Source organism: Loxodonta africana, chromosome X (genome assembly GCF_030014295.1).
Source record: "Loxodonta africana isolate mLoxAfr1 chromosome X, mLoxAfr1.hap2, whole genome shotgun sequence".
Lineage (NCBI taxonomy): Eukaryota > Metazoa > Chordata > Mammalia > Proboscidea > Elephantidae > Loxodonta > Loxodonta africana.
The window spans coordinates 63,517,033-63,538,786 of record NC_087369.1 but is presented as its reverse complement, the minus strand read 5'-3'; the positions used below and the strand labels follow the sequence as shown (position 1 = coordinate 63,538,786).

The following is a 21,754-nucleotide window of genomic DNA, read 5'->3' as shown; positions in this document are numbered from 1 at the left end:
TAGCTGTGGTCATAGAGACTGAGTGTGCAAGCGCACATGTAAACACACATACACAGATGAGTAAAGAGATCAGAGCAGTACGTAATGGCCTTGGTAGTGGGCATTCCAGTGGGAGGAGTTTGTATACAAACTGTACCGTGTACGAGGAAGACTGCCACCTTTCCATGACTCTCTAAAGTGGTCGTGGGCCAATGAACCAGATTGGCATTTATTTTTCAGAAACGAGCAGGTTGTGTGTCTTAGTCTGGGGTGTGCACAATTCTTATTTAAAACTACGAACAGAGACTGAATTAGATCCACATTCTGTCTTCTGAGACAATTTAAAAGGACAGTGTGGGGTTTAACACCATAGAATCTGGTGCCATAGTTCATTTTCCCAGGCCTGTAGTACCAGTCTAGGCGTAGGAATGCTTCCCTAATCATTGTGTATGAACTCAAATTTTAGCTAGACAGAAAAATGGTGGCAGAAGAGCATAGGATAGCATATTTAAGTGAGAACCCATGGTTTAGATAAAAAAACAAAACCAAACCCTAAAGTCCTAAAGGAAGGAACGGTCATGGGCTGTAGTGATGAGGGAAAGCTTCCTGGAGGTTATGGGACTGGAGTTGGAATTTGAAGTATCAATGAAAGAAAGTGGAAGAGGACACTCCACCAGGGAGGAACTGTATGAGCAAAAGCGTGGTAGAAATGCATGTGGGGAATGAAAAAACTAATTTAACATTGTGACGGGAGAAAAAGGTGGAGCTATAAATTGAAGGCTGCCCAGGATCCTAGCACAGACCTAGGGTTGTTCTCCCTCCCTACTCCTACCCCATATTCCAGCTCCACTGTTAAGGATTCTCCACTTCTTGCTTCTGCCTTGATGAGATGTTCTCCTTTGAGTTTCAGGAGTGTAAGCGGCCCCCTGAAGCCTTTGGCTTTGAGCAGGCTACCCGGGAATACACTCTGCAGAGCTTTGGCGAGATGGCTGACTCCTTTAAAGCTGACTACTTCAACATGCCCGTGCACGTAGGTGATGGAGGGCTGGGGTAGTATTGGGGCTAGGGTTGTAAGTATTGGTGCCTGATGGTCTCAGTCCTCTTGGGACAGTGGGTCCAGGATATGATAGTCCACGGTTATCTGCTACCCCTGTCCCCCCAGATGGTGCCCACAGAACTTGTGGAGAAAGAGTTCTGGCGGCTGGTGAATAGCATTGAAGAAGATGTGACTGTTGAGTATGGGGCTGACATCCATTCCAAAGAATTTGGCAGTGGTTTCCCTGTCAGTGACAGTAAGCGGCATCTAACTCCTGAGGAGGAGGTGAGTGGATGATTTATGGTTATATGTCAGCTGGGTGAGCTTAGGCAACTCATTTAATATATGAAAGACTCCGTATTGCTGTAATGTGGGGATAATTATGCCTGCCTTACATGATTGTGGTGAGATATGAAATGTTGCGTGTAAAGAATGCAACCTAGGACCTGGTATGTGCCGACATGAGATTGGTTCTTTCACCAAAATGGGAATAATATCTACCTTGCAAATTTGTTATAAAAATTAAACGAGAAGGTATAGGAAATGTCTGGCAGCATGCCTGGCTGCATTCATAAGAAATGTTCAGGGACTGGGTTTGTATCTGCAAGAAAAAGTGAGGACCCAGGTCTACCTCAAGGGAAAGGTGCCTTTTGGTTTAGAGCAGGATTTTGTTTTGTTTTTTCCAGATGGCAAGGGTCGGGGGTGGGGGGGTTTGGGGCATCTGCTCCGTTACTATTATTTGTTGTTTGTTTATTGTAATTTATTTTATTTTCTTGAAAATATGCACGGCAAAACATGCACCAGTTCAACAGTTTCTACACGTACAGTTCAGTGTCTGATTGCATCCTTCAAGTTGTGCAAACATTCTCACACTCCTTTTCTGAGTTGTCCCTATGAACTGCCCGCTAAGGTTCCTATCTTTCAAGTTGCAGAGCAAGGGTTTTTAATTTGTAGGTATTTTGATGGTAAGTGTATCTGTAACCTCCCTGAAATTGAAGGTAAAATTTTGTGTATACTTTTGGGGAGAGAAAACCTATAATATTTCTTCGGTGTTTCAAAAAGATCTGTGACCTCAGAATTAAGGTTCCTCAGGCTAGCGCAAATAACTTAAGATCTTAGTTCCCTTAGGATGATCCTCATCCCCTTTTTGCAAATACCTGACCTGACAGGAGTATGCTACCAGTGGTTGGAACCTGAATGTTATGCCGGTGTTGGAGCAGTCTGTACTGTGCCACATCAATGCAGATATCTCAGGCATGAAGGTGCCCTGGCTCTATGTGGGCATGGTCTTCTCAGCATTTTGCTGGCATATTGAAGATCACTGGAGTTACTCCATTAACTACCTCCACTGGTAAGAGGGGCCCTGAGGAGCCAGGGAGGCAGTCAGGGCAGGCTCCTTGCATGACCATGGGTGTGACCACTCTATGTATCCCCTTTCTCCTTGGGCAGGGGTGAGCCAAAGACCTGGTATGGGGTACCCTCGCTTGCAGCTGAACATTTGGAAGAAGTGATGAAGAAGCTGACACCTGAGCTGTTTGATAGCCAGCCTGACCTCTTGCACCAACTTGTCACCCTCATGAATCCCAACACCCTCATGTCCCATGGTGTGCCGGTGAGTGCCCAGGAAACAGGGACAAGGAGTAGTGTATTAGTTTCCTAGGGCTGTTGTAACACAGTACCACAAATTGGGTGATGTATAAGAATAGAAATTTCTTGCCTCACAGTTCTAGAGGCTAGAAGTCCGAATTTTGAGTGTCATCGGGGCCACGCTCTTTCTAAAGGCTGTAGGGGAAGATCCTTTCTTGTCCCCTAGCTTCTGGTAGTCCCAGGCATACGTTGACTTGCAGCTGCAGCAATTTCTGCTTCTGTTGTCACGTGGTGTCCTTCCCTCTGTGTGTCTGTTGGTGTCTCTTCTTCTCTATATAAAGACACCACTCAGTGGATTAGGATCCGCCCTACTGCAGTATGACCTCATGTTAACTGATGACATCTTCAAAGACTCCATTTCCAAACAAGGTCACAATGAAGGTACCAGGGGTTAGGACTTCAGCATATCTCTTTAGGGGACACAATTCAATTCATAACAGGTAGGAATAATTTAGTGCTGTCCTTTGTGGTGATGGTAGTTGTCATTTGGAGTCTTGCCCCATTCTCATTCCCTTTCTGTATTAGTCGGACCGTATGTTTGACCACTCTAATAATCCTGTTGCCATCAAGTTGATTCCGACTCATGGCGACCCCATGAGTTAAACAGAGTGCAACCGGTCCATAGGGTTTTCTTGGCTGTAATCTTTATGAAAGCAGATTGCCAGGCCTTTCGTCTGTGGTGCCACTGGGTGGGTTCGAATTGCTAACTTTTAGGTTAGTAGTCAAGTACAAACTATTTGTACTACCTAGGAACCTTTGCCACTCTAAAAGATACTCAAAATAATAGTGGCTAGTTACACGGTGTGGTGGTGAGCCCTCTGGGCAATGTGATTGTGGGTAACACCTTAAGGATGGCTTATTATCACATCCACATTCCAACCAGTGGAAGACAGATATAGAAGCGCTAGTTGAATGCCCTTACTTATAAGGGCACACGTCGCTCATCTCCTGTTAGTCAAAACATAGTCACATGGCCACATCCAGCTGCAAGGGAACTGGAAATTTGATTTTTAATCTGGATGGTCATGTAAATTAAAAAAAAAAAAAAAAAAAATTGGAGGTCATGTTATTATGAAAGAAAGCGAGAATGAATATTAGGGGACAACTACCAGTCTCTGTCACACTTGCCATGCTGTTTACCTTCACAGAGCAGTCGGTAGGTCTTTTTACTTATTTAACAGTTCAAAAGTCGAACCCGGAGACCCGGCCTATCCTTCTCTGTGTACTTTTCTCCTACGCTATAAAATGTATGCTGGGTAGACAACCTGGCTTACCCGTTGGGTAATTTCTAGTATTGATAAGCATCAGCCAATTTATTTGACATGGATCTTAAAACAGCCTGATCCACAGTCCTGAAGGTGTAGTAATTAGTACGTTCTCCATCTCTGCTTCAAGTGTTACTCTGTGTTACATCTCCCTATTTATTCCCATCTCCCCCCCGGCCTTGGCCACCCTGCCACTTGGTCTAATGCGTGGAATATGGTAGGCAATCAGTAAATATTGAATTACTGTCTGAGATAGCCCTGGACATCCGTATAATAGAGCCTCGACTAGAGCAATATTGTTTTGATGTGTACTACACACCCTGTGAGTACCGATTTTTTTTCTATTGTACACTCGAGTGATGTTTAACTGAGGTTTGGGATATCCTGGGAATTGGACAGGGAGACGCAACCTACAACAGTCGAGGCAACCCTCCTCCACTCAGAACGGGGATATCCTTTTCCTTCTTTACGCATTTAAGAATTACTAGACTGAAGATGTTGAAATGATCTTGCCTTCCACTTCTGCTGTTTCACAAGTGGACGTTTAGTCTGACCTTTACTCATACTCCTCTTTTCCTGACCTATGTAGCACAGCATCAAAAAAAAAAAAAAAACCAAACCCATTGCTGTGGAGCCGATTCCAACTCACAGCTACCCTATAGGACAGAGTAGAACTGCCCCATAGGGTTTCCGAGGAGTGGCTGGTGGATTCGACCTGCAGACCTTTTGGTTAGCAGCCGAGCTCTTAACCACTGCGCCAGCAGGGCTCCTTGCCTGTAATGCCAAGGATAGTTGGAAGAGTAGAAAAGGAATCTCTTAAGGATTTGGGCATCTAAGGTGTCATCATAGTGACCCTATAGGACACAGTAGAACCGCTCCATAGGGTTTGCAAGGAGCGGTAGGTAGATTCGAACTGCCGACTTTTGGTTAGTAGCCGAACGCTTAACCGTTGCGCCACCAGGGCTCCAAGAGAGTCATGGAGCTGTTCACTTCTTACCTTTTTAAAAAATAAACAAAAAACTATCACAGACTTTTAAACACATGCTCTTCTACTTCCACATCATTTCTCCCACTCAGCACACCAGCTTCTCTGGCCAGCTGCTGCTTCATCACCCTGCCCTCTATCTGCCCTGCCCCTTCTATAGGTAGTTGCCAGCATCTCCAGGCTCTTTGGCCTTGGCAGTATCCCCCTAATCCAAGGCATCTGTGATTTTCATGTTCTCATGCTGGCATGCTGCAGTTTAGCCAGCTGGAACTCCCTCAGAGCTATCTTTAACCTCCTCTCTGGGGCCTCCTTTGGTGGGAGGAGGCCATTTCTTTTTATAGGTACATAATATTATTTTTGTTAAAAAGAAACATGACCCCTTTCCATAAAATGGAAAATAGAGACGTTATCCCTATTCCCCCCCACCCTAAACACCTCGTTATGTTTCCCTGTTGCTTTTCTGTGTAAATTTTGACATAGCAGTAATCGGTGTATGAATTTTATAATCTGTTTTGTAAGTTTCATGGCCTGGAACTGCACTGTCCAGTTTGGTAGCCACTAGCCACATAACAGCTACTGAGTACTTGAAATGTGACTAGTCCCAACTGAAATGTGCTAAAATCCAGTATACACTGGATTTCCAGATAGTACGAAACAAAGAATGTAAATTATCTCATTAATAATTTTGTATACCAGTTATACATTGAAATTATAATGTGAATATATTAATTAAAAATGTATTGAAATCAATTCACCTGTTTTTACTTTTCAATATGGCTACTAGAAAATTTAAAATTACATATGTGGCTAACATATTTATATTGGACAGTGTTGATCTAGAATGATTTTTACTTCATTATTATGTAATATTTATAACCATCCTTTTTTAAAAGCAGCTTTACTGCAGTATAATTTACAGACTGTAAAATTCACCCATTTTAAGTGCACAATTCAGTGAATTTCAGTTCGAATCCGCCAGGTGCTCCTTGGATACTCTATGGGGCGGTTCTACTCTGTCCAATAGGGTCGCTATGAGTCGGAATCGACTCGACGGCACTGGGTATGTACTACCATCACCACAATCGTTTTACATTTTCATCACCCCAAAAGTATCCTTCATGCCCATTTGTAGTCATTTGCAGTTCTAACCCTAGTCCCTGGCAGCCACTAATTTGCTATGTCTCTAAATTTTCCTTTTCTGGACATTTCATATAAATGACATCATATAATATATGTTTTTTTGTGTCTGGCTTCTCTCTGTTAGTTGCAGTCAAGTTGGCGTCTGACTCGTGACGACCCCATTTACAACAGGATTGGACCATTGTGATCTGTAGGGTTTTCTGATTTTGGGAAATAGATCACCAGGCTGTTCTTCTGAGTCTGTCTTAGTCTAGAAGCTCTGCTGAATCCAGTTCTGACAGACAGGGATGGTGGCTGTGCTTGAAGGGCATTGGCCAGGAATCAAACCCAGGTCTCCTGTATGGAAGGCGAGAATTCTACTACTGAACCACTGTTGCCCCCATGTAGATAATAACGACTTCTAAAGTCACACTAATTGTATCATTTAAAAACAAAACCGCAATCCTCGGTTCTTCTCTAACACTAGGATATTGGCATCTTCTTGTAAAGGAGTTACATTTCCAATTGCTATAAAACTTAAAATAAGCTACGTAATAATTGAGCTAGTTTTCTTGTTGTTATTCTCTCATTTAGAACAATGTTTTTGAGGTTTATCCACATTTTAGCATGTATCAGTATTTCGTTCTTTTTTATGGCTGGATATAGTATTTCATGGTATGAATATACTATATTTTGTTTATCTGGGCACCAGTTGATGCACATTTGGGTGTTTTTTTTTCCATTTGGCTATTCGTAATTGCCATTTTTAACAGCTGTTGAATGTGAGGCGAGCTTTTCTAAACACCCACATAGAAAACAATAAAGTGACATGGCCAAAATGAGGGGACAGGTTGAGATGAAGAGTCAGGAGCACTAGATTCTACTTCTTGTTCTGTCTGAGGTTTCTCTGGAACTTAGTTTTCACATCGTAAAATTAAGACTGGGACTAGGTAATTCTGCAGTATTTCTAGAGCTACTTCTGTATACAAAGCTTCTGGTCAGCACCCTGAAGATACATAAACTAGTATCTGCCTTCAGTGTGTATGCATGGTTGAGTGGAAGACAGAGATGAGTCAATAAGGGGAATAAAGTGTAAGAGGTGCTACAAAAGAACAATAGACTGGGTCACTAAGGAAGGGGCAGTTGGAAAAGTTTTATAGGGGAAGAGTAAGTGTGCTTGTCAGGGATGGGGATTCAAGTAAGGGGCTCTCAGGAGAGGCATGACATGGTCAGATTTGCAGGTTTTAGAAAACCATTCTGGTGGTTGATAACGGAGGCTAGTGCAATAATATAGGCAAGAAATGCTTATGTTGCCTCTAAGTAGGGATAGATTTGAGAAAAAATAGTGGGGGTGGGAGCTGATGTATGACCCAAATAAATGTGGAGATATATTTGTGAATGGGAAGATTCGATATTATTAGAACGTTAATTTTCTCCAAATTAATCTAGAATCCTAGCAGAGGAATCATTGAGTTGAAGGGTATAAACATTTTAGGTTCTTGGAACATATTAACACATTTGCCTTCCAGAGAGTAGAATCTATTGATCCCCTTATCAGCAAGGTACTTATTTCACTGTATCTTCACTAGCATTGGAGTCCTGGTGGTGTGGTTAAGAGCTCGGCTGCTAGCCAAAAGGTCGGCAGGTTGAATCTACTAGCCGTTCTTTGGAAACCTATGGGGCAATTCTGCCCTGTCCTATAGGGTCGTTACGAGTCAGAATCGACGCAGTGACAACATGTTTGGTTTTGATTTTCACTAGCATTGAATATTCATCTTAAAAAGCTTTGTGAGATCTCTCAGTAAAAATGGTGACAGAAACATACACGTGGCCACTTCTACTCCTTACTGAAACCCCCTTAAAAAAAAAAAATTACAGAGATGGAGAAAATAAGAATCACGGATTTCAAAACAAAAATCTTGAAACTAGAAAATAGGTGAGAAAACTGAATCTTAAACCAGTCTTGGGATATCTGAGCACCAACCTGGTTTACACTGCAGAAACCCCCAAAGGTTCAGGAGTTGATGGCCCTAGGCATTCTGGGGGTAAAGATGGATAGGGTTAAAATAAGAATAGGTTCAAGTCTGTATAAGAAACTGAGATCTCTTCCCGTGCTGGGCAGCTGGGAATCTGACCCTCCCTCATTCTAACAAAAGACTGGAGATTTATTTTTGAAGAAGTTAAAACAGTCTCTAGATTGAGGTCTTCTGCGTACAGTTGAGGATGAAGTTACAGTGCAAATAGCTAGGATTCACCAATGTATGCATAGTGGATGTTGAGCTTCCCAGCCATCTCCCTGCACTTGGGTCTTAGAACACTGGCAGCCACCCCTTTTTCCTAAAGGCAAGAAATTGGTAGTTTTCTCTGGGGGATCTGACTAGTCTGAGGAGAGAATTAGAGTTTCCCAAGTTGAATGGCCCAGCCAAATCACCCTGTAGTGAAGCTCACAGTTGACGAGCTTATGTACTCAGAGATTTCATTCAGCTTTTTTCTCTCTCAAATATAAGCAGACAGCCACAGATGAAGAGACAACTGAGGAAAACCTATAAAAGCGAAAGAGAACCAAACAACCAGAAAGAAATCAATTTAGAAAACAGACTAGGCAGGGAGAAGTAAACTTCAAAAGAAAAGGAAAAGAAATCTCAGTACCTTCAGAATAAGCATATGTTGCCAACGTGAAATAAGAAGATACTATTAAAAAGGAACATACTTAGAACCAAAAAGAGCTCTTGGAAATTAAAATTATGGTAGCAGAATTGAAAAGCTCAAAAGAAAGTTTAGAAGATAAAAAAAAAAAAGGGAAATCCCACAGAAGATGGAATAAAAAGAAATGAACAAAGTTGGAGGATCTGTATAGGAGGTTAAATAATTCAAATGATAGGAGTTCTGGAAAGAATAGAGAAAACTAAGCAGAAGAAATCATTAATGAAATCATTCAAGAAAATTTCCCAGAGCTGAAGGACATAAGTTTCCAGAATCAAAAGAGCCCACCTAATACATGGATGAAAACACATCCACACCAAAGATATATCTTAGGAATTTTCATATCAAATACTGAGACCAGAAAAATCCTCAAAGTTTCCTGAGAGAGAAAACATGTTTAATTCAAAGCATTAGGAATCAGAATGGCTTCAGACTTTTCAACAGCAACACTGAAACTAGAAGATGACTTCAAAATGATTTTCAATGTAGAATTCCATATCCAGTCAAATTATCAGTCAAGTGTGAGATAGAAAAGAGAGATTTTCAAAAAAAGCTTCTTACCATTATTTCTCAGGAAGCTGTTGGAAAAAGCTAGAGCACAACAAAGAAATAGAGGAAAACATGGGATCTAGGGAACAGGTTTGTCCCAGGAGAGTGATGGTCCAGGGAGGGCAGCTGGTCCAGATTGGAAGAGATTAGAAGACTCCCCAAGAGACTGCTACAGAAAGGTGAAAATTGATAGGAAGGAGATTTGGATACTTGTTAGAAAGTTTAGGATTAAACTATTAATACATACATAGAAAAGGAAGCAAATTGAGAAACCGGCTATTTTTAACATAGTCTGAAAAAACTAGTTGCTGTGGAGTGTTTCCTGAGTAGAACTGTGCTCCGTAGGGTTTTCATGGCTGATTTTTTGGAATTATATCACCAGGCCTTTCTTCTGAGGCACCTGTGGGTGGACTGTAACCTCCAACCTTTTGGTTAACAGCTGCATGCATTAACTCTTTGTACCACCCAGGGACTTCTAACATAGTCTAGAAGTATGTTATTTAGGTAACATGAAGGTGACTACAGAAATAATTGGAAGAGGTGAAACTGATCACCTTTGTTGGGAGAGAATGGCAGGGAGGAGTCGGGGCCTGCTGATTTTGTAATAAACCTTGTAGAACCATTTGATTCTTGACACTGTGTATATGACTGATAAAAACAAATCTTAGTGAAAAAAGTTGCCAGTTTAATGAGAAAACCAAAAAACCAAACCCATTGCCGTCGAGTTGATTCTGACTCATAGTGACCCTATGGGACAGGGTAGAACTACCCCATAGGGTTTCCAGGGAGCGCCTGGTGGATTTGAACTGCCGACCTTTTGGTTAGCAGCTGTAGCTTTTAACTACTATGCCACCAGGGTTTCCAGTTTAATGAGAAGTGGTATTTTTATAAAAATTACTGAGGAAGTTGAAATATTTTGGTATGTACACTTGCTACTTTTGACCCTCAAATCTTACTGTCATCTGAAATACAAATCAGAAACTTGTGAGCAAAGACCATAGTCCTTTAAGTGTTGGAAGATTTGAGATTCTGTTGTCAGACTGTATGTGTTCCTGAGGCTTTCCTTTGTCTCTTTAAGGACCCTGCGCTTAAATCAGGTTTATGCAGGCTGTGAAAAACGTCTGTCTCACCAACTTTGGCTTTTCCTCCTCAGGTTGTCCGCACAAACCAGTGTGCAGGAGAATTTGTTATCACCTTCCCCCGTGCTTACCACAGTGGCTTCAACCAAGGCTACAACTTTGCTGAGGCTGTCAACTTTTGCACTGCTGACTGGGTGAGTTTGGAATGTTGGTGGACTGGCAAGCAGAAACAGGAGTGTTACGGTGCAGCTGAGGCTCCACGGCCTCCAGACTTGGCCACACTCAACCTTGAACCTGTCCACAGCTGCCTGCTGGGCGCCAGTGCATTGAGCACTACCGCCGGCTCCGCAGATACTGCGTCTTCTCCCATGAGGAGCTCATCTGCAAGATGGCTGCCTGCCCAGAGAAGCTGGACCTGAACCTGGCAGCAGCTGTGCATAAGGAGATGTTCATCATGGTGCAAGAAGAGCGGCGTCTACGAAAGGCCCTGCTGGAGAAGGTGGGTCATGGGGCGAGCACCTTGGGTCAGGTACCCTAGCGTGGGGGCGGCGGGGGGAGACATGGGTGGTGGGGAGGAAGAAGCAGCACCAAGAAGTAGAAGATGTAGATTGTACTCTTAGGATGTAGTGAAAAGAACTGAATGCATCTGGGTTGAAAACTGCATACCATTCTCTGCTCTACCATTAACCAACAGCCTTAGGCAAGTTTGTTTACCTCACTGTCAGTTTCCCCATCTGAAAAATGAGGATTATAATAATGCTTATCTTTTTGGATAGATGAGTGAATTAAAGATAATGTTTGTTAAGTAAGTGGCCAACGGTAGGTGCTAGTGTAGCTGCTATTCATCATTATTTACGTAACCCAACAAGACAGACTAGCATATGAAATCCCCACCGATGATTAGCTGGGCACCTTTTCAAGTTACTTAACCATTCATCATCTCGCTTTCCCACTCTGTAAAATGGGAATAAGTACCTAACTTGCAAGGTGGTTGTAAAGCTTGAGCAAGGTGGTTTATGCCAGAGCATCTATTACTATACTTGCAGTGTAGCTGCTGCTATGATTATTGATATTAATACATGAAGAAAATGATTGAAATGTGGAATATTAGGAAATGCCATTTTAATTCATTCAAATGGCTCAACAATTCGAACTAGGGTAATATTACCAAGTAGAAGGAGGTGCTACTTTAATAGATTTCTCATAAACATATGTCAGTTGTGTGTGTAGATGAGTGAGGGCTGCTGCAGTTATAAAGTCCACTTAAGTCATTTCCACCTTTCTCTTAAAGCTCTGTGCTTGCCCAGTTAGGGAGTCAACTTAGTGAGAGTACTCCATAAGATTACAGAGCAATGCTGGTCTTTCCTGCCTGTTTGGGTAATACTTATTTTAAAGCTCATTTATAACTCTACCATGAGCATGGGCTGTAAGGAGAATTGCAGCTACAGGAAGTGTTGGAAGTTTGGGGCCTCTCAGTCTGTGGTGTTAGTTGATGAGGTGCTGGGCTTTTCCAGGCATCATTTTCTCTCTCTCTCTAACGGATTAGCTCTCTAAGAGCCGTTTAGCACTGTTCTTAAATGGTGACTCTGTGGCTGTTGCAGGCTGTGGAAAGGACCCAGAGCTAGGTGGGGGGACTAGATGTTCTGGTGGCGCAGTGGTTAAGCAAACCAAAAGGTTGGCAGTACAAATCAGCCGCTCCTCAGGAGAAAAATGTGGTAGTCTGCTTCTGCAAAGATTTATGTCCTTGGAAATCCTGTGGGGTGGTTCTACTCTGTTCTGCAGGGTTGCTATGAGTCTGAATCGACTCAGTGGCAGTGGGTTTGGTTTTTTGGTTTTATCCTGACATTCAGAATTTTTTACACTTGGCCCTTGCCTTATCTTAGAGGAGGGTTTGGGATCCTCCCTAATATTGAAATTCTATAAAAGATTGTGTTTGAGTACTTTTCTGGGGAGAGGGCTCATAGTTTGCATCCAATTATCAGAGGAGTCCATGATCCAAAATAAAAAAAGAAAGAGCATTGTCTGGCTTTGGAGACAGAATTGACTGCAGTCAAATTCCTACTTTGGGTAAGTTACTGACTCTTAAGATTTGGTTTCCTCCTTAGTAAAATGAGATAGGCATATGAAATAGGTAATCCTTATCTGAAAATTAAAGTTAATAACAGTAAATATTTGTTGAACTCTTATTCTAAGTGCTAAGATACTTTTCTAAGTCCTTACTTGCTTTATCTTTGTTAATCGTCATGACAACCCAATGAGGGCTGCTACTGTTGTCTCCATTTTACAAGATAAGGAAACGGAAACTGAGAAAGGTTTAAATAATTTACTGAAGATTACACAGCTAATAAGTGGCAGAGCTGAAGTTTTAATGTGCAGTGGACTCTTCATATCTTATGTGGGTAATTTTTAAATTACCTTTGTTGTTGTTGAGAAGTATACACAGCAAAACATAAACACCAACTCAGCAGTTCCCACATGTACAATTCAGTGACATCGATTACATTCATTGAGTCGTGCAACCATTCTCACTCCTTTTCCAAGTGGTTCTCATGGCAAAGGAGGCAGTTGTTCATGGAGACAGTGAGCCACACATTCCATTTCCTCCTCCTATTCTTGCTCTCCTTCTTTCTCTGTTGCTCTAGGCAAATAGAGACCAGTTGTGCCTTGGATGACTGCTTGCAAGCTTTTAAGACCTCAGGCCCTACACAACAAACTAGGGGGTAGAAGAGAAGCATTGAACAAGTTATTAGGATAGTTAACTGGGGTGTCCCATGAAACCATGACCCTAACCCACCAAACGAAGGAACCAAATCCCATGAGGTGTTTGGTTGTACCTAAGCAGCCTCAGTTGCTATTCTTTTTTGTTTTTTGTCGTTGTAAATATATCACACAACTTTTGTTAATTCAACTTTTTATAGGTATTCAGCATATTGACAGCAATTACATTAATCAGTTACGTAGGCCTACCCTTACTGTGTGCAATTTTTCCATTACCATAAACCGAAACTCAGTATTCCATAAGAAATAACACCCCCCCCTTTTCCCCTCCCTCCCTCCCTTTATAACTACTAATAATTTTTGGTCTCAGTACATTTGCCTGTCCTTGTCTTTTTATATAAGTAAGGTTGTAGGGGATAGGTTTTAGACAAGTCAGTATATGAGACAAAATTGTTATAGTCAAAATTTCCTTTTAAAATCCCTAAAATTGCCCATATAGCATTGTATTGTCTTGAAATTACTCCAGCACAGCCAGCTTTTCCTCCATTTTTGGAACAGATTGCTTTTTCTTCATCTGAGCAACAGATGCCATCATTGGCTTAGTTGTTGTTCAGCATCATTGGGAAAAGCTTATATCTTTAAAGACTAGATGGAAGCACATACAGTTGAATTTTTATGTTAGATAGGTGTATGCAGTGTCTCTTGTCTAGTAAATAACCATTACAGCATTTGGAACACAGTGGGCACTGAATAACTGGAAGCTAACATGGTTACTCAGCATGTGCCCTCCACACTAGCCAGGCCTATCTCTTGGCCACTCCCACACATTGCTGACTCTCCATGCCTTGGTCCACCATTTTCCTTGCTTTTTCTTGCCCAAAAGGTCCTTTCTGCTTATCTGAATCTTACCTGATTTTCCTTTCTCTATAAAATTCTCCTTGCCTCAGCACAAACTGATCTTGTCCTTCTTCATCTGATCCCCCCAGCTTTGAGAGTCTGAACTTTACAGAGGCAGGTATGCCCTGTGGGGTTTGGTCTTCCCCACAGCCATCAGCAGAGGTTGTAGTCTAAAGTGGGGCTCAGTGGTGGCTGAGATGGGGTTTCCATAACCCTGTTCTCCTCCTGTATAATGTATGTCGGTTGAACACTCCCAGGGCATCACGGAGGCTGAACGAGAGGCTTTTGAGCTGCTCCCAGATGATGAGCGCCAGTGCATCAAGTGCAAGACCACTTGTTTCTTATCAGCCCTGGCCTGCTATGACTGCCCAGATGGCCTCGTCTGCCTTTCCCACATCAATGACCTCTGCAAGTGCTCTAGTAGCCGGCAGTACCTGCGGTGAGCATGGGACCCACCTGGAGGAAGTGGGGCAAAGAGGAGGATGCAGAATTAGGCCAGATGTGCTCTTCCGTTTCCTCTTCCTCTAGGTATCGGTATACCTTAGATGAACTGCCTGCCATGCTCCATAAGCTGAAGGTTCGGGCTGAGTCCTTTGACACCTGGGCCAACAAAGTGCGAGTGGCTCTGGAGGTGGAGGATGGGCGGAAGCGCAGTGAGTGATGGGGGGACGGAGGGACTCCACAGGCAAGTTCTAGTCCCTTTTCTCCTGTATTCCCAAACTCCCTTCTTGCCTTTCCTCAATACTGCCTACTCCTTGCTGCTCTCATTCTCTTTCCAGGCCTTGAAGAGCTGAGAGCACTAGAGTCTGAGGCCCGTGAGCGAAGATTTCCTAACAGTGAGCTGCTACAACGACTGAAGAACTGCCTGAGTGAAGCAGAGGCTTGCGTGTCCCGGGCTCTGGGACTGGTCAGCGGCCAGGAAGCTGGGTATGGCAGCATGAGATGTTGGGGCAGAGATAGCCTGCTGAGTATTTAGCATCTTGGAAAAGTGCTACAAGAGGTGGACTGTGAGCACCATTGGGTACACTGGAAATCAGCAGGAAGCTGACACAAGCACTGGAGTGTAAGGTGGTGGCCTGGAAGGTATTGGGGAAGACAAGGAGACTAGGCAACATAGAATGGAGAGGAGAGCCTCAGTGATAAGATACCTAAAAATGTTTATTTTTATCAGTACCTAGAGGAGATTGGAGGAGATTTGAGGGACAGGCAGGGAGAAGTTGTGCAAGGTTTAGGGGCAAGGACACAGAAGCATAAACTTGATCATAGCGACACAGCTTTAGAGTTCTCAGCAGAGGATGGATTGAAAAGTCAAGCTTGTTATCAGTTAATTTCCAAGGCCTCCCCACCTCCCCCCAAATATATTCTCTCTTGATTCTTTTCCCTCAAATCTTAATTTAATACTCATTATCTTAAAACCCTCCCTCTATTGGGGCAGCTGGGAGAACTCTGAGGTATGAGAAATCGAGGCAGGCTTGTGTGGTGAAGAAAAGTGTTGGGTCTTAGCAAAAGAGATTGGGGAAGAGACTCAATTTGGACCTGAAATCCCATATGTGAAACTCTGTAGCCCCTACAGGGTGGCTGGTCTACAAATGACCCTGGCTGAGCTCCGGACCTTTCTGGACCAGATGAACAACCTGCCTTGTGCCATGCACCAGATTGGGGATGTCAAGGTGAGGAGGGGTGGGTTTGAAGTGCTGCTGAGGGATCCGGGGGGTGGGGAGGGGAGCTAAGCAGCAGGGCTCTCTTAGCTCCTTAAATAGCTTAGTATTTGGCCAAGACAGGGTGCACATGTGAAAAAATAATGAAAGGTATGAGGCAGAGCATCTAGTGACTGCCTCTTAGAAATGGGATTTGAGGGGTAGGTGGCAAGGGTATGAATACAGGATGCAGAGTTAAGGGAATGTTAACTCTGTTAGGAGAAGAGATGGGGGAAGAGACTGGATATGAACCTGAAACCCCATATGTGAAAGTTGAGGGAGGAGAAGGAAGTGAAAATGGTGTGTGGGGGGCCTGCAAGTTGTGAAGTTTACAAAGGTAGGGGAGAAGTGGGATGGAGATGGCAGTGGGCACTAGTATGAACATAAAAGGTTTGTGAGAAGACTAAGCATAGCATTTTTGGGCAGAGGCTCTCTTGGTGCTATACATCAGAATCCTCTGGGGAGTTAAAGCACAGATTCCTAACCAACCCTTATTAAGAATCTCTAGAAGGGGGGCCCAGGAAACTGCATTTTTAACAAGTTCCTCAGGGTATTCTAATGGGCAGTCAGTTTTGGGAACCACTGTTTTAGGGCATGGAGGAGGAAAGCCCAGCCCAAGGTAGGCTCTCTTTTCCAAAAAGACTGGAGGGTAAGAAGGTAGGTGAGACAAGGCTATCTGGTGGTGGGACCTCTGAGCGAGCCCAGCTGAGGGGTTTGTTTTTCTGTATCTTGGTAGGGTTTTCTGGAACAGGTGGAAGCATACCAAACTGAAGCCTGTGAGGCCTTGGCCTCACTGCCCTCTAGTCCAGGGCTGCTGCAGTCCCTGTTGGAGAGGGGGCAGAGGCTGGGGGTAGAGGTACCTGAGACCCAGCAGCTCCAAAGGCAGGTGGAACAAGCGCGATGGCTGGATGAGGTGAAACGCACGCTGGCCCCCTCAGCCCGAAGGGGCACCCTGGCTGTCATGCGGGGACTGTTGGTTGCGGGCGCCAGTGTAGCCCCTAGCCCTGCTGTGGATAAGGCCCGGGCTGAGTTGCAGGAGCTGCTGACCATAGCTGAACGCTGGGAGGAGAAGGCCCATCTCTGTCTGGAGGCCAGGTAGGTTGAGCCTCTTCCCTTCCCTTCCCTACTCCATCCTTTAACGTACAGTGGAGAACCCGAAGATGATTCCCATGGGTAACCTTGGGGACTAGACTCCTGCGTTGATGTATTGACTCTCCTGCCCTCTTTTTCCCTATCTTGGTAGAGATGCAGAGGTGGACAGATAGGGATTTATAGAGGACTAGCCTTACTGGCTGACATGTACACATTCAGGCAGATAGATCTCTGTAGAAAGACACCACACACGGGGCAGGCTGACAGACTGGTGGATAGGCAGAGGTGCAGGAGTTATGGCAGAAGGATGAAGTTGGGTGCATGCAATCTGGGACAGAGACTGGCAGCCACACATAGGCAGAATACAAGCAAGTAAGCCCAAGTGTCAGCAGGAATAACAGGCACCCCAGGAGCCCATGCAGTTAGATCTGGTGGCCAGGTTTCAGCTTCTGGTTAGGCAAACCACCCCCAGACCGAGTCTCTTTTTTTTCCCCCTACCTTTAGGCAGAAGCATCCACCGGCCACTCTGGAGGCCATAATCCGTGAGGCAGAAAACATCCCTGTTCACCTGCCCAACATCCAGGCTCTCAAGGAGGCTCTTGCTAAGGCCCGGGCCTGGATTGCTGATGTGGATGAGATCCAAGTGAGGACCCTGTCCTCTCCCCCCGCCGAGGCCTTCAGTCCAGCTGGGAAGAGATGACACATATGTTGGGTTATACTGGGTTGGGTTGGTTAGAGAGGAAAAGGGCATGATACATAAAAAAGAAGTACAAATGTGCCTGGTGGGCAGTGTGAAGAGGGTTTGGGAAGCTGGCTTGAGGGAGGAGGGGAGGAGAGGAGCTGGTGAGGATGAGAATGGTTGGGGCAGGGAGGCAGGTGATGGAGGAGTGGAGCTAGGCAGGGGCTATTGGCATGGAGGAGGATAGAAGAGGCGCAAAGCATAACAGAATAACTAATCTGGTAGTCCTGGAGACTGACTGGATATTTTGGAGCTGAACTCATGAATGTAGTAGGAGTTTGGGGAGAGGGGCAGGTAGGTGTTCCCTTCCTTAGGATGATCCCTCTTTTTTTCTGCCTCAAGACTGTGAATCCAGTCCAACTTCCCAGTAAGAGTAAGTATTAGTGGATGTTGGCAAGTTGAACTGAGCTTTCTCTTGCCCCTGTTCCCAGAATGGTGACCACTATCCCTGCTTGGATGACTTGGAAGGCCTGGTGGCTGTGGGCCGGGACTTACCCGTGGGGCTGGAGGAGCTGAGACAGCTAGAGCTGCAGGTACTGACAGCACACTCGTGGAGGGAGAAGGCCTCCAAGACCTTCCTCAAGAAGAATTCTTGCTACACGCTGCTGGAGGTGAGGCCTAGGACCCTGACCCACAGCCTCACCTGCCCCTGGCCTGGCTGTTGTGAGGTGACTCATATGAGAACACAGGTTTTTTGAGGGGTCTGGAGAGGGGAGGGGAGCCCTGGTGCCATAGTGGTTAAGAGCTTGGCTGCTAACCAAAAGGTTGGCAGTTTGAATCCACCAGACGCTCCTTGGAAACTCTGGGGGGTAATTCTACTCTGTCCTGTAGGGTCACTGAGAGTCAGAAATGACTTGATGGCAATGGGTTTTTTTTTTTTGGCGGGGGGTGGGCAGGGTAGATAGAGGTAAGGGCGTGGAGGGTAGGGGATGCCAGTTCATTCCCTCTCTTTCTGCCTGCCTCAGGTTCTTTGCCCATGTGCAGACGCTGGCTCAGACAGCACCAAACGAAGCCGGTGGATGGAGAAGGAGTTGGGGTTGTACAAATCTGACACAGAGCTGCTGGGGCTGTCTGCGCAGGACCTCAGGGACCCAGGCTCTGTGGTAAGGAGCTTGGGCATAGCTGGAGAGAAGTTGGGTTCTCGGTGTCTCCCTGCAATGACTGATGCTTGGTGATTATGATAGCGTGTCTGAGCTGGGTGACCATGGGTGACCACTTGCCCCCTGAGCCTCAGTTTTCCCGGTTTGGGAGTGAGTTAAAGGGGTGAGAGAAGGGAGAGGACTGGGTGGTAACCTGATCTCCCCCTGCCCTGGGCATGGCAGATTGTGGCCTTCAAGGAGGGGGAACAGAAGGAGAAGGAGGGTATCCTGCAGCTGCGTCGCACCAACTCAGCCAAGCCCAGTCCACTGTCATCGTTGACCACAGCTTCCTCTGCAACCTCCATCTGTGTGTGTGGGCAGGTGCCGGCTGGGGTGGGAGCTCTGCAGTGTGACCTATGTCAGGACTGGTTCCATGGGCGATGTGTATCGGTGCCGCGCCTCCTCAGCTCCCCGAGGTCCAGTCCCATCTCATCCCCACTACTGGCCTGGTGGGAGTGGGACACCAAATTCCTGTGTCCACTGTGCATGCGCTCACGGCGCCCACGCCTAGAGACCATCCTGGCACTGCTAGTAGCCCTGCAGAGACTGCCTGTGCGGCTGCCTGAGGGTGAAGCTCTACAGTGCCTCACAGAGAGGGCCATCAGCTGGCAAGGCCGTGCCAGGCAGGCTCTGGCCTCTGAGGATGTGACTGCCTTGTTGAGACGGCTGGCTGAGCTTCATCAGTTGGTGCAAGCTGAACCCAGGCTGGAGGAACCCCCTACCTATCCTTCAGTTCCTGCTTCTGACCCTCTCAGAGAGGGCAGCGGCAAGGATATGCCTAAGGTGAGCTGCCTGCTCAGCACTTGTCCTCAGATCCTTATCTCCTAGCCCCTACCCTTGTTTAGGCTCCAGCCCTATCCCTGTCCTTCAATTTTCAGTCTCCTTTGACCCTGCCTCCCTGCCATTCTGCATCTGAACCCAGGCCGGAGGAACCCCCCACCTACCCTTCAGTCCCTGCCTCTGACCCTCTCAGAGAGGGCAGTGGCAAGGATATGCCTAAGGTGAGCTGCCAGCCCAGTACTTGTCCTCAGATCCCTATCCCCTAGCCCCTACCCCTGTTTAGGAGGCTCCAGTCCTGTCCCTGTCTTCCAGCATTCAGTCTCCCTTGACCCTGCCTCCCTGCCATTCTGTATCCTGTCCAGATCTCCAGATGATGCTCCCTGCTGGCAGCCTGAGTCTCCATCCTCCTTCAGGAGGTGGAAGGTCCCAAGTTTGGAGTTGGGGAGGAAGAATAGGGTCTGTTTCTTCGGTTCAGTTGGGAGGAACCCTGGTGGCACAGTGGTTAAGCACTCAACTGCCAACCAAAAGGTGGCTCTTCAAACCCACAAGCTGCTCCATGGGAAAAAGATGTGGCAGTCTGCTTCCGTGAAGGTCACAGCCTTGGAAACCCTGTGAGGCAGTTCTACTCTGTCCTGTAGGGTTGCTATGAGTCGGATTCGACTTGACGGCAGTGAGTTGGGTTTTCAGTTCAGTTACCCCTACCCATTCTTGCTCCCGTTGGCAGGTCCAGGGGTTGCTAGAAAACGGAGACAGTGTGACCAGTCCTGAGAAGGTAGCCCTGGGGGAGGGCTCAGGTAAGAGAGGTAGGTCTGGGTGTGGGTATACTGTTGACTGGATGTCATCAGAGTGACCCATGTGATCCTCTGCTCTGTCATGGTGGTTGGGGTAAGACCAGGGCTGCCTCTAACCCAGCCTGTCCCCACAACCTTCCAGACTTGGAGTTGCTGTCCTCGCTGTTACCACAGTTGACTGGGCCCATGTTGGAGCTGCCTGAGGCAACCCGGGCCCCCCTGGAAGAGCTCATGATGGAGGGGGACCTGCTTGAGGTGACTCTGGATGAGAACCACAGCATCTGGCAGCTTCTACAGGCTGGGAAGCCTCCTGACTTGGAGCGGATCCGCACACTTTTGGAGGTGAGGAAAGGGGTCATGGGTATGGCCAGGGGTCAAGCCAACTGGGCAAGAAGCCCAGGCCTGACCAGTGGCCCACAATCCCTTTCTGCCTATCTCTGATTACAGCTGGAGAAGGCAGAGCATCATGGGAGTCGGGCACGGGGCCGGGCCCTGGAGAAGCGGCGGCGGAGGAAGGTGGATCGGGGTGGGGAGGGTGATGACCCAGCCCGAGAGGAGCTAGAGCCAAAGAGGGTACGGAGCTCAGGGCCAGAGGCTGAGGAGGCCCAGGAGGAAGAAGAGCTGGAGGAGGAGACTGGGGGTGAGGGTCCCATCCCTCCCCTCCCCACCACTGGCAGCCCCATCCCCCAGGAGAACCAGAATGGCTTGGAGCCGGGGCTAGCGGCCAGTTCAGGCTTCTCTGCCACTTTCTCCACTCTGACTCCCCAGCTGCATATGGCCAGCTCACAACAGCCGCCTCAGCAACAGTTGTGACAGTGGCTGAGCCTAGAACAGACCCCCCCTTGGCCTCAAGGATCCTTTCTCTGACCATCAAGCCTGCTTCCTGGGAGGTGGGCAGGTGGGCTGGGGGGATGGCCACTCCCCCAGCCTACCACCGAAGTCCTTTGACTTTCGTATTCTGACTCCAAGGTATCGTTCAGACCTCAGCTCCTGGGGGCCGGCCCCTGGAGTCCCCCTCCCTGGTAGCCTCTAACCAGCATTCCCAGACACCTGAGGCAGATCAATGGATGGGTAGGTGGGCAGGGTGGGTGGCAGAGGCCGTGCCAGCACCATTCCAGAGACAGGGCCAGTGCATATGCAAGCTGGGGAATCTCCTCTCCCTTCTCTTCCCTGGTTCCAGCCCTGGCCGGCTATGTTACACTAACCTTGCTTCCCTCTTTCTCTTCCCTCCCCCATTCTCTTCCCTCTCCCTTCTCCTCCCTTCCCCTGACTGTTCCACCCAGGAGGAGGAAACTTCACATAGCTGTGCTCACAGTTTTTTTTTATTTTAAATAAATTTGGTTGAGGAGTTGAACATAACAGGGCTCCCTGTAATCTGAAGAAAGCTTTTGGTGCTTGTCCTCACAACCACCTCAGCCCTCCCTCCCGGTCTTCCCCTGTCTCCTTTCCTCCTCCTGGGTTCATGTTGTAATAAAAGAAGATTGTTGGTGTGTAATTAATTTGTTCAAAAGAAAAAAAGCAAAAGAAGCTTGGTTTCAA

The 21,754-nt window shown here is 46.3% G+C and overlaps 1 protein-coding gene across 10 annotated transcripts in view; it reads left to right on the top strand.

Annotated features, from left to right (window-relative positions):
• The window catches only part of KDM5C (lysine demethylase 5C), a 33,357-nt gene extending 11,603 nt beyond the window's left edge, over positions 1-21,754 (top strand). For 3 of the 10 annotated variants that reach the window (XM_064278307.1, XM_064278304.1, XM_064278303.1), the window contains 19 exons: positions 890-1,009; positions 1,142-1,300; positions 2,185-2,366; positions 2,465-2,627; positions 10,437-10,556; positions 10,667-10,861; positions 14,235-14,416; positions 14,506-14,630; positions 14,757-14,904; positions 15,542-15,647; positions 16,411-16,769; positions 17,271-17,409; positions 17,937-18,116; positions 18,471-18,608; positions 18,828-19,427; positions 19,523-19,645; positions 20,149-20,227; positions 20,358-20,557; positions 20,663-21,754. In XM_064278307.1, coding sequence (XP_064134377.1) covers positions 890-1,009; positions 1,142-1,300; positions 2,185-2,366; positions 2,465-2,627; positions 10,437-10,556; positions 10,667-10,861; positions 14,235-14,416; positions 14,506-14,630; positions 14,757-14,904; positions 15,542-15,647; positions 16,411-16,769; positions 17,271-17,409; positions 17,937-18,116; positions 18,471-18,608; positions 18,828-19,427; positions 19,523-19,645; positions 20,149-20,227; positions 20,358-20,557; positions 20,663-21,028 — 3,684 coding nt within the window. In that variant the 3' untranslated portion in view covers positions 21,029-21,754. The other 7 variants (XM_064278312.1, XM_064278311.1, XM_064278310.1 and 4 more) reach the window with 4 other exon arrangements.